At 41.3% G+C, this 12,280-nt stretch overlaps 1 protein-coding gene across 7 annotated transcripts in view; it reads right to left on the reverse strand.

Moving 5' to 3' along the window:
* Rnf111 (ring finger protein 111) overlaps positions 1-12,280 on the reverse strand; it is an 81,816-nt gene that overhangs the window by 22,818 nt on the left and 46,718 nt on the right. For all 7 annotated transcript variants that reach the window (XM_052713603.1, XM_052713575.1, XM_052713583.1 and 4 more), the window contains 4 exons: positions 11,700-11,826; positions 7,512-7,675; positions 6,301-6,495; positions 1,907-2,226 (listed from right to left, as the gene is read on the reverse strand). In XM_052713603.1, the coding sequence (XP_052569563.1) occupies positions 1,907-2,226; positions 6,301-6,495; positions 7,512-7,675; positions 11,700-11,826 (806 nt within the window). The remainder of the gene's footprint in view (positions 1-1,906; positions 2,227-6,300; positions 6,496-7,511; positions 7,676-11,699; positions 11,827-12,280) is intronic.

The raw sequence follows: 12,280 nt of genomic DNA on the forward strand, positions 1-12,280 counted from the left end.
GAGTTTGATTTCTCCAGAAACCATATGACAAGCTAAGTGCACACCTATAACCTCAGCCCTGGGGAGGCAGAGAGGGTGATTCCTGGGGCTTATTCCCATCAGCTCTAGTCTGTTATACATAAGACAACTGTGAGCTAAGCCAATCAACAGTGATTTTATCATCTTCCTAATGCTGCAACCCTTTAATACAGTTGTGGTGACCCCAGCCATAAAACGATTTTCATTGCTACTTCATAACTATAATTTTGCTACTGTTAGGAATTGCAATGTTAATGTCTGTGTTTTCTGATGGGTCCAACCCCCACCCCCCCACCCCCACACACTTGCACAGGGGTCATGACACACAAGTTAAGAACCATTGCTCTGAGGTGAACAGAACTGGCCGACAGTCACATACTGACTCCAGCCAAAAGGAAACATTGTTTATATAACTGATCAATCTCCTACACACCTCTCTCTCTCTCTCTCTCTCTCTCTCTCTCTCTGAGTCAAGGTCTCATTATTTATTCCTAGTTATCTTGGAACTTGTGATGTAGACCAGACTCGCCTGGAACTTAAAGACATTCACCTGCCTCTGCCTCTGAGTGCTGGGGTTCTCACCATCCCCTACTCCCCCACCCCTCCGCCTCCTTTCTCTGTGTAGCCCTGGCTACAGGGTTTCTCTGTGTAGCCCTGGCTATCCTGGAACTCACTCTGTAGACCAGGCTGTCCTCAAACTCAGGGATCTGGCTACCTCTGCCTGACTGCAGCTGTATTCTTTACCAACTCTACAATGTAACAGTCCGTGACAAACTAATCTGTCAGCAGCTCTCTCTCTCTCACGAACAGAGAAGCTAGTGGAGCTACCTCATCATTGCCTACAATTTTAGTTAAGCCTACTCTGTTTTCAACTCCCATTGCTAGTAAGAAGAAGCTTTCTTTTATGGCAGGGCCTTCCACACATCTCCTTCCCCCCAAGAGACACAGTGGCTTCAGACAACCAGTTAATACCCTGAAGCAAAACAATATCTGAAATTTCGGTCGTATATTAAACTAACTCTTCAAATCCCCTCCTGATGGCAGCAGCTAGCTTCATCTTTTAAAGAGAAGACTTCTCCATTAATTTGAAGTGATTAGAACCCAAAAGAGACAGCCAACAAAATTTGAAAGGCAAAACTGAGTGCTTTAGAAAAAAAGGTCAGTCAGGAGGCACAGGAAGGGAGCCTCTCTCAACTCCTCTCTGCTTTAGAAAAAAAGGTCAGTCAGGAGGCACAGGAAGGGAGCCTCTCTCAACTCCTCTCTGCTTTGTCAGCCACGTGACAAGCCAGTCACATGACTTCCTGAAATAACATCTTTTGGGGTCTTGTTTCTAATTGCATTCAGTGTGTGTGTGTAAATACACACGCATGTATAAGTCAAAGAACAACTTTAAGGAGCTGGCACTCTTTTTTCACTACATGGGTTGCAGGGACTGAGCTCAGGTCAGGACTGGCAACAGGTACCTTTACTCACCACACCACCCCCATGACCCCAAAAGTGAATTTTACAATAAAGATCATGTTCACTTTTCCATACCATTGTTCTCCTTGTTTGCAATAATTTAAACCTTCTGTAAACCAATATTTAATTTAAAAATTCACAACTTATTAAATAAGGCTTGTTTTGCATTCAAGAATATGGCTTAGTACACAGAGAAACCCTGTCTCAAAAAACAAAAACAACAACAACAAAAAACTACAGCTTAGTTTATGGATACACTCACTTTGACAGCACCACATACAATAAAACACATCACTGGGGTTTTCCACTCTTTCTGAAGGCAACACAAGGTGTTTTTTTGTTTTTGTTTTTGTTTTTGTTTTTTAAAGGGAGTGGGAGAGAAAGTGGGAAAGAGGAAGAGAGGAAATTATTTGTGAAAAGCACACACCTGGTCGTGGTAGCTGGAACTAGAGCTGCTATTTGCACCACAAGGAGCCTGTACTTGAGGAGGTCTTTCCACAGGACAAGCGGGATCGCTGAAGGAAGGAGAGACTGGGACCGCTGGGTGGGGAGTATGGTGGTGGTGGTGGTGATGCTGGAAATGGTGACCATGCTGCTGAAAACAACTTGAGTGTGGATGTGCTAATGCATGGTGACTCTGGGACGTCCCTCCGCACGGTGAGTGCTGGGGACAGCAGGAAGGTAGCCGTGGCATTGCAGGAGGGCCCGTCTCTGGGACAGCACTAGATGCAGTTCTCCTTGAGTCATCTTGAAACAGAAACAAAGGCAAAGAATGATCAAATACCACTCCGCAAACCTAAGTACTGTGTATTAACCTGTAAACAAGAACGTAATGTGCTAGTGGGCAAGGGAGGGTCATCAGAAGTGACAGACTTGTTGCTCGAGACTGACCACCTTAGTTAGACCCCTGGAACCTACACGACGGAAGGAGAGAAATGACTACCTCAGTTGTGATCTGAACTGTGGACATGCGCACACACACACTAATCAATCAATCAACCGATCGATGTAATCTTTAAAATAAATATGAATGTGATGGTGCCATACACTTAACACATACAGTATGCAATGTTATGCAGTGTCTCCACACTATGACTTTTCTGAAAATATAAATTCTTCAGGGGGTTCATATGTATCATAATGTATAAATTTGACAAGAGATTATCATTTCTTAGTATTTGATAATAATAAAATTTCAGAAATATCAAGTGAATTCTTCCACTTTCTGCTACAAAGGAAAAGATTTTCTGACTCCCTCGAGCAGTAATACCAATCACTTTCCCCCAGGGCAGACTGCTAGGTACACTCAACTGTACTTGCAGCCATAGCATCCACCTCAGTGACTATCAGGCTGGAGTGCTATCTGCCAATCCTTTCATTTGCTTCTTATTTTTATAATAATAATTATTATTAATATTAATACTTTTTATGTGTTGTATGGTATCATATAAAATGTTAGAATAAAGAGGTGTCTCATCCGAGTGAGAGAAAAACACCTGGTAACACAGTATCAACTCAATGACTATTTGCTGAACATATAATACAGCAGATGGGAAGCACAATTCAAGCACATGCACACACTACAAAAGTGAGCTGTGCCAAGTACGGCAGGTTTGAAGGTGACTCCCAAATGGTCCAGGGGAGATGTCCAAGGATGGCTGGATATAAAGTTTAAAACAAGGAGAATGGTGTAAAATCACAGAATGAAAGTCAGCTTCCTGGTGACGGGTGAAAGCAATGTAATTCTGAAATGGGAGGGCCAAGGAAAAGCCTGGGAAGAAGACAAGAAGACTGTCCCCAGACATATGGTGCGTGTCTAGTCACTCTGAAAGTCAGAAGCACATTAAAGAAAGAACGGGCCCGACAGCAGGTGAAAGCACTTGCCACTGAGTCTGAGGACGTGTGTTTAACTCCTGGACCCCAGACAGTGGAGAGAACTGACTTCTCCAAGTTGTCCTATGACCTCGAATGGAAATAACCCAAATTAAGTACACACAGATAACTCAGGAGTACCTCTCCATGTACTAGGAAATGGAACTGGTGAGGATACTGAAGACAAAGAGAACACAATGTTATGGCTAGAGATAGAACACAGACTTGGAATTCTGAATAGACAGTGGGTTAGTAGTTAATCAGGCATCTCGAAAGAATTGCAGGCATAAACACACAAAGGCTTTTACAAAGGCTAACATCAGGTGCTGCAGAAGCACATGCCTGAGAATTTTATTCTTTAATTTCCTCCCACGGGGGATGAAAGCCCTGAGGAAAAGGAGCAGTTTTAGAAAACCATGGTGGGGAAGGAAAGAGAACCCACAGGACACAGAGGTGAGTTACTAGCAATCGCCCACTTTGAGGTACTTGCACTTGTGGAGACATCAGCCCTCATGGCACCCGGTCATTACCTGCACCTTTAGGAATTTGGATATGAGTATAGTTAACTGGCTTAAGTGATTCAAGGTTGAAAATCTGGACAAAACAGGGAAACACATGATAGGCTGAAGTTGAATTGACATTCCTATCAGGTTTCTGTAAAACAATTTGGCCTGGGACAAGCAAGTCTCAAAGATATAAGTATAGTCTAATATCAAAAATGAACTTTCAGAGACTACAGTGAAGTTAATACCTAAGAAATGAAACATTTAGAAGGTACTAAAATAAACAGTCATACGTAATACATGAATGAAAGCTTTGGCCATGCGGTGGTGGCACATGCCTTTAATCCCAGCACTCAGGAGGCAAAAAGGCAAGTGGCTCTCTGAGTTCAAGGCCAGCCTGGTCTACAAAGTGAGCTCTAGGACAGCCAAAGCTGTTACACAGAGAAACCCTGCCTCAAAAATCCAAAATAAATGAGTAAATCTTTACATGATAATGAAATGTAGGCACGAATATGACTACTAAGGCTACCAGGAGAGAAGTGAAACAAGACTTGAAATCCTTACCTCAAATATGCTACTGACCCCAATCAAAATATTTAACCTTGGAGATTTCATATAGGATGGGAAATGCAATGTCAATACCAAGGCACTTTTAAGGAATAAATGATAATATAAAAATCACATAAGAGAAAGAAAAAAAAAATCACAGAGGAGGGGCTAGAGCAATAGCTCAGGGGTTAAGAGCTCTGGCTAGAGCCGGGTGGTGGTGGCACAGGCCTTTAGTCCCAGCACTCGGGAGGCAGAGGCAGGAGGATCTCTGTGAGTTCAGGCCAGCCTGGGCTACAAAACCAAGTTCCATGACAGCCAGGATTGTTACACAGAGAATTCCTGCCTCAAGGGGGAGGAAGGGGACTTTGGGTAGTCTTACAGAAGACCCAGGTAGGTTCCCACCATCCTTATGGTGGCTCACAACTGTCTATAACTCCAGTTCCAGGGGCTCTAATAGCCTCCATTGGTACCAGGTAAACATGTGGTGATAGGTATACATGCAGGCAAACATGCATGTTTCAATTTAAACATGGTTTCAATTTAGAGTGTGTGTGTGTGTGTGTGTTACCAAGTAAAGTGCCAAGAAAAAATATGCACTCAATAAACCAAAGTCCATTTTGCTTCTGCCTACATTTCTTTTCAGAGAACATGGTACTTGAAAGACATCCTTGGGATGCAAAGAAAGTCTCACTGAATCCAGCCATTAAATAATTTTCCAGTTTGCTCAATGAAAGTCACAGAGATGTTATCAGAATTAAAAGCAAAATGTATTTTAGACCATAAAGTGCTCTCATTAAAAATGGTGACATAGTCAATTTGGGAGCTATAGCATCTATTGAAATGTCCTTGTTAAGTAAGTTTCTGTCTGCACCCACTATCTGTGACAGACATCAAGCTGCCTTAACCTAGCAAGAGAGAGCCAGCAATATAGCTGCTAAGGGACACACAAGAAGTAATGTGATCAGAGCTGAAAATACCCAACTCTTTAGGCTGGGTATGTAGCTCAGTGACAGAAAACACACTCAGCATATATGAGGGCCTAGGCTAAAGCCAAACAGACAGACAGAAGAAATTTCTTTCTGACTTTGGGTTAGGCAACGCTTTTTATCTGTGATGCCAGAACAAGGGGCAACAAAAGTAGAATAAATGATATCATTGAAACCTTTAAAAAACTCCTATTCCCATCTTAATTAATTCCAGAATATGCCCAGGGGTATAACTGGTGGGCCATGAGGGAACTCTCATTAACTTCATGAGGAGAAGCCAGTGTTTTTCTCAGCAGCTAGACCTTTCTGTCCTCTACCAGCATGTCACCAGCGTTCCAATTTCTCTGCCTATGACCAGTTCTGGTGACTCTGCTTCTGTTTGTTCTTTTTAAACTATGGACACCTATGCATAATTTAACCATGTATCTCAACATTGGGTTTTAATCTCATCTCATTTCATTAATCAACAGTGATGTTGAGCTTGGGATTCATTGTTCATTGGTCTTTGGAAAGTGTCTGTTCAAATCCTTTGTTATTTTTAAATTAGGTTGTTGTGTGTTTTTATTATTTCAGAGTTCTTTATGTATTCTAGGTACTAGAACCCTTATCAGACATGACTTACAAATAATTTTTCTTATATTCTATGGACCGTCTTTCACTTTCTTTACTTTGATACACAAAAGCTTTAACTCTTGACGAAATTCAACTTATCTACCTTCTGCTTTGCTGTCCAGGAATTCACTATCAGCCACCTGGTTTTCCTCAGTTCTCTTAGTTGAGCTAAATTATTTGTCACATACAACACATAAAATTCATATTAAATCATAGTGTAATTATAATACACAATGCTTTGCTCCCAGGAAGTACCTCACAGCAGCACTGTGAAAGAGTCCCCCGACATCCTTACGTACCACCCACAGAAGAACCAGCCGCACTATTGCTTGGAAGAGTAGCTGCAGTCTCTGACACTGTGGAAGGCTGGCTACTGGCCACAGCTGAAGTAGCATCAGAGGCTTGCTCAGAGGTAGATGGATTTGAATTGCTAATGGAAGCGCTAGTAGTTTGTGATTCCATCCTAGCAGAAGTGGTTGGTACTACAGTAGGTTCTATAAAACACAAAACACCAAATTAGCATCTCACAGCAATTAAAGAATGGGTTTTAATTCGAATTAGCAACTTATTTTTCCTCTTTGAGATAGTCTCTTGCTATACATAGCTAGGTTGGTCTTAGAATTCCCCTATTATGGCCTGCCAAGTGCTGGTTATAGGCACATTCCCCACACCTGGACAAGTTAATGTCACTATAACAATGACTAAAAGAAACAAGCATTAGGAACAAACTTCCTAGAAAGTATAACACATGGTAAAGAAAGCTTTCGTGAAACTTCACTGCAACATCAAACCGAAATGTCACGGAAAGATTAAGAACTGTATTTAAAAACACCAACATGTGCTTGTATAATCTAGCTGAACAGTTGTTCAAAGTTTTCCAGTAGGACTAGGGGTGTATGTTAGTGGTAAAGTGTTGGCCTGGCAGGTGTGAGGCCCTAGGTTTGATCCCTGGAGCCAAGAGAAAAAAGTTTCCAGTGCCTACGAAGTTTTCTGGTCTATTTATTGCAAAGAAAAGGGTGAGAGCGAAGTCCAAGTTCTGCTGCTGGGCCACGTGGTCAACTATCAAACCACAAACAGCACTCTCTGGCACAGCATAATCCCAAGACAGGCTGCCCAGCCAGCACTTCTGATTTTACCACAGTATGACTACGCTGTTATTAACCACGCTCTATGTCCTAACTAAGAAGGCAACAGGTGTTTCTGCAAAGAACTATTAGGACAAAATGTGACCATTTATAAGGCACCTCATTAGCACCCTTTATGCACAGCAACCATTTCATAACATTAGCTATGACTTTTAATATTTACGTCAATGCCTTTATTTTTAGAAAGTTTATGAATGTAAATGAACACAAATATAAAGATTTTAAGAGTAGTAACAGTCATCAATACTTTCCAATAAAAATTAAATTATGAATAAGGTAAATTTCAAACATCTGATAATAAAATGGTCATTTAAGATATTTTATCCAATTCGCTTCCTAACCCCACAGCTGTAACTCCAGCTTACCATCTTCATCAACAGTAAGGTCCACAACTTCGGCCGCGTTCTGCCTCAGGGGCTGTATAACAGTAGAGATCCTACTGCGGTTTCGAGGCTCCTGGGGTCGACCTGTATGCAAACTTGAACCTTGGCTCCAATGAGATCTGGAGTGCCCAAGGGTTGAACGAGACCTTAAATAACATCAACATCAAGTTAGTAACATCAAGTTAGTAAATATAAATGAAGAATGGATTTTTTTCAGTCACTCTAAAACTCCACAAGCTTTTCTTATAAAACACTTAAGTTCTTCATGTAAGACTTCTCCCCAAAAATAAGTCATTGGATTAAAAACAATGACTAATGCAATGTCAGGCACTCAATAAATTGCTGAATGGAGGCACTACAACCAGATGATCAAAGCAGACAAGAGATGCTGCTGTCAGATCAACCATTCAAGTATACAAAAAGACAGGAACACTGCTCCTGGTAACCACTGTTCTGAATATTCACTTGGATTATAAGTGAATGTTACCATACCATGTAAGGAATGTCCCAAGTTATTCACTATAATAAAGGAACACACACACACACAAATCCCAAATATGACACAGAGTCATGTCTGTATAATCCATGTCCCAGGCTAGGTTTGCAGAATTTAACTTTGGGAACCCTGTGCCAAGCCAAGCTTCTGGTCCTACCCTAACGTAATACACAGAAGTAAGGAGACAGCAGAGAGAGTCCCTAGGGTTGGCAGAGATGATGACACTGGCTAGTCTATGAGCTTGTGAGTCATAAAAAGCATTACCTGATCGAACTACTTTAAGCACTGAATCACAACCTTAAAAGTACCTTGAGTGCATTGCACTCTTCTCAATCACTCTCAGGCATTTAGATGTTTATAGGTTTTAATGATTCAAAATAATGATGAAAGAGTACTTAGGGATAGTGTGATAATATTCTTATCCCACCTAAGGCTTCAGGAGAACAACTAAATCTGTTTTTGAAAAATGAGGCAAATTGCTGGGTGTTTGTGGCACAAGCCTTTAACCTCAGTAGGTGGGAGTCAGATGCAGGTGGATCTCTGTGAGTTCAAGGACAGCCAGGGCTACACAGGGAAAATATGTCTCAAAAAAAGAAGGGGGGGGGATAATTCACAAGTTGTTATGGAGTTTGTGTTGTTTTTGTCTTCCGTCTGTTCAGACAAAGTGTAAAACTACACATATTGTAAGTTTACCACGAGCATGTGTAACAAGTATGAGCCAGATCCATTAATATGCAAGGTTAAACAGGGGTGTCACCATTAAGAAAAAAAATATTGCCGGGCGGTGGTGGCACATGCCTTTAATCCCAGCACTCGGGAGGCAGAGGCAGGTGGATCTCTGTGAGTTCGAGGCCAGCCTGGTCTCCAAAGCGAGTTCCAGGAAAGGTGCAAAGCTACACAGAGAAACCCTGTCTCGAAAAACCAAAAAAAAGAAAAAAAGAAAAAAATATCAAATTCAAAGTGGGCTGAACTATCCTTAACAATGCTAGAGCCCAAGAGTTTAAAAATAAATTCAAAACCTAAAATTCTCAAGAGACAGGGGGTACGAAAGGTAATTCCTAAGATAATACTAACCAAAGACAATGCATTTAAGAAAGCATTGCTGGGGGCTGTAGAGATGGCTCAGAGGTTAAGAGCACTGACTGCTCTTCCAGAGGTCCTGAGTTCAATTCCCAGAACCCACATGGTGGTTCACAACCATCTGTAATGAGATCTGGCACCCTCTTCTGTGTACATAATAAATAAATAAATCTTAAAAAAAAAAAAAAAGAAAAAGCATTGCACATCATGAGTCATCATTGTAAACAAATTTAAGATAAAATCATTTCTTACGAGAACAAATGATCTCCCTTAAAATTTTCTGAGAAAGGGCTAGAGAAATGACTCTGGTTAAGAGGACCTGCTGGACGGGCAGTGGTGGCGCACGCCTTTAATCCCAGGACTCGGGAGGCACAGCCAGGCAGATCTCTGTGAGTTCAAGGCCAGCCTGGTGTACAGAGTGAGATCCAGGACAGGCACCAAAACTACACTGATTGATTACTGAGAAGCCCAGAATCTATGATGAGTGGGGGGGGGGTCCTTTCTTCTCCAGGAAGCCATCAAAAGCAGGCAATTCCAGATCTACTCTGAAAGCCTCATAGGTTGTTCTACCTTGAGATAGACTACTGGACAGAGCATGAGTCCAAACATAAGGTAACAGTGTCACAGAGGTCTTCAAGGCCACTGACACTGCAACTGTCAATTCCTAACAGAAAGACCGAAAGACAGACATATTCTCTTACACAGGAAGGGCTGAGAACCAGCCCAACCATGACAAAGGTGCATCTCAGACAATAACAGACAAACTACCTAGAGATCACGAGGCTGCCTTCATTTCAAGATCACTGCCTCTTCCTTGGAAAAAGGGTTCTGTTTGGTGAAAGCACTTCCAATTCCACAAGGAAAACAGGTCTTACTTTCTAACTGAATTGGTGCTCTGCCTTGTGAGCAGTGGCAGGGTAAATGTGACAGCCTATGGCACACACTGTAGCATGCAAATTTCCCCAGTTTGGGGAAATCATTTAAAATGGGAAGGAATCGAGGGGACTGTGTGGGAAGGAATCAAAGGGACAGCGTGGGAGAGATGGCTCAACTGTTAAGAGGACTGGCTGCTCTTCCAGAGGACTGGATGACATCTTCTGGCATCGATAAGCACAGCACATACGAGATACACATACATACATGCAGGCAAAACCCATACAAAAAAAATAACCTCCACATTTTTTCTATATTATTCTTTTTTTTTTTTTTTTTTTTTTTTCAAGACAGGGTTTCTCTGTGTAGTTTTGCTCCTTTCCTGGATTTCGCTCTGTAGACCAGGCTGGCCTCGAACTCACAAAGATCCGCCTGCCTCTGCCTCCCGAGTGCTGGGATTAAAGTTGTGTGCCACCACCGCCCAGCCTTTTTCTATATTATTCTTAAAAAAAAGAAAGAAAGGGGGCTAGAAAGATGGCTCAGCAGTTAAGAGCACTGGCTGCTCTTCCAGAGGACCCAGGTTCAATTCCCAGCACCCACATGGCAGCTCACAACTGTCTGTAACTCCTGTTCCAGGGGATCTGACACCCTCACAGAGACATACATGCAGGCAAAACACCAATGTACATAAAATACAAACAAATCTTTAAGGAAAAAAAAAGAAAAAAAGAAAGAAAATGAAAACAATTTCCCTGCCATAAGAAGCCGCACTCTAAAGGTATACAAATAGAAAAGCATACCAATCCTTAAATGTACTTCTAAAGACATTAATATTCATCCACAGACTAGTCTGGTGTATCAAATAAGCAACTCTTTACCACTAATATCAATATTTATCATCATCTTAAGCATAGGGTAAATAAAATATTAATTTTTTTATTTCAGACAAGGGGCCAGGATGTCTGAAGTAATTCTACAAAAGAGGCATGGCATATTCATGTATCTATCTAAACAAATGAGATCTTTCTACTCACTCACTAGTTCAGAACTTAGCATGATCAAATGAAGAATGACATCATAAACAGCCTTAAACTTGGCTCCCATAACACAATAGCACAAGTTTCACGCATATCAATGAGGACAATCTTGACAAGGTCTGTTTTAATATTAATGAATAAATTCAGAATTATACCCAATATTTACATATTATTCACAGCTAAACTTCACAATTCATGAATTCTGGTGTTACAAATTAAGTCCCATTTTTAAAAATACTTAGTAAAACTGCTGTCTATTTAGAGCAAATGGGGTGATGATAAAAAATACTATATCCCCAGCCAGGTGGTGGTGACGCACGCCTTTAATTCCAGCACTCGGAACTCTGTGAGTTTGAGGCCAGTCTGGTCTACAGAGCAAGTTCCAGAACAGGCACCAAAGCTACACAGAGAAACCCTGTCTGGGAAGAAAAACAAAAACAAAACAACAACAACAAAAAAAACTATATCCCCTAAGATTCTAATTCTAGCTCTAATGGTCTGGGATAGAATTTTGCAACAGTGAGCTTTACCTTCTTCTCCAGGTGAATCTAATGTATCCTAGCTTTAAAACTAGTATTCTAATACAATTATAATCAAGCTGGGAATCTGGAGGGAATAGGTAACAAATATGTGAAAGTGTCTACATTTAAAAGTTCAGTATACAACTAGGAAATAAAATCTCACCGATAGCTTTCTCCAACTGTAACAATCTCCACTTCACTGTCAGTTGAGGTAACATTAATTTCTTCATTGGCAGTGACCTGGGGAGTGAAGGAAGCTTCTATCACCACAACATCTTCATCAATACTTCCTGGAAACAAAAAGCAAACCCATTTAAAAGACAGGTGTAGGCTAACCACTAGGCAAAAGCTTTATCTTGACCTTGAAGACTATTAAATTAATATGAAAATAATGGAGAGTTATGTAGCATCTCTTTTGTTGAAGAGCCAAAGAGGAGCCTAAAGAGTCAAAACGGCTACCACTTCAGATTTGTGAAGTGGAGGGCAAAAGCAGGGGTGGGAATAAAGCAGCTGGGAGAATAAAGCAGCTGGGAGTGGAAGGCACTTGGGGTGGGAATGAGTACCAAGTGTTGAGACTGTGGAAAGAGCAAAAGCTTTGGAACTGGAACCACACTCCAAGAGCTCTCACCCTGTGTTTGATGTGCCTTCTCTAGTTCTGAAGGTCTCACTCAGGAAGCTGTGTCACTAAGGATACTGCACACAGCAGCAAGGAAGAACTCACAAGCAGAAAATGTTCTTTTCTTA

The sequence above is a fragment of the Peromyscus californicus genome, unplaced genomic scaffold, assembly GCF_007827085.1.
Source record: "Peromyscus californicus insignis strain IS unplaced genomic scaffold, ASM782708v3 Scaffold_11__1_contigs__length_118956290, whole genome shotgun sequence".
NCBI lineage: Eukaryota > Metazoa > Chordata > Mammalia > Rodentia > Cricetidae > Peromyscus > Peromyscus californicus.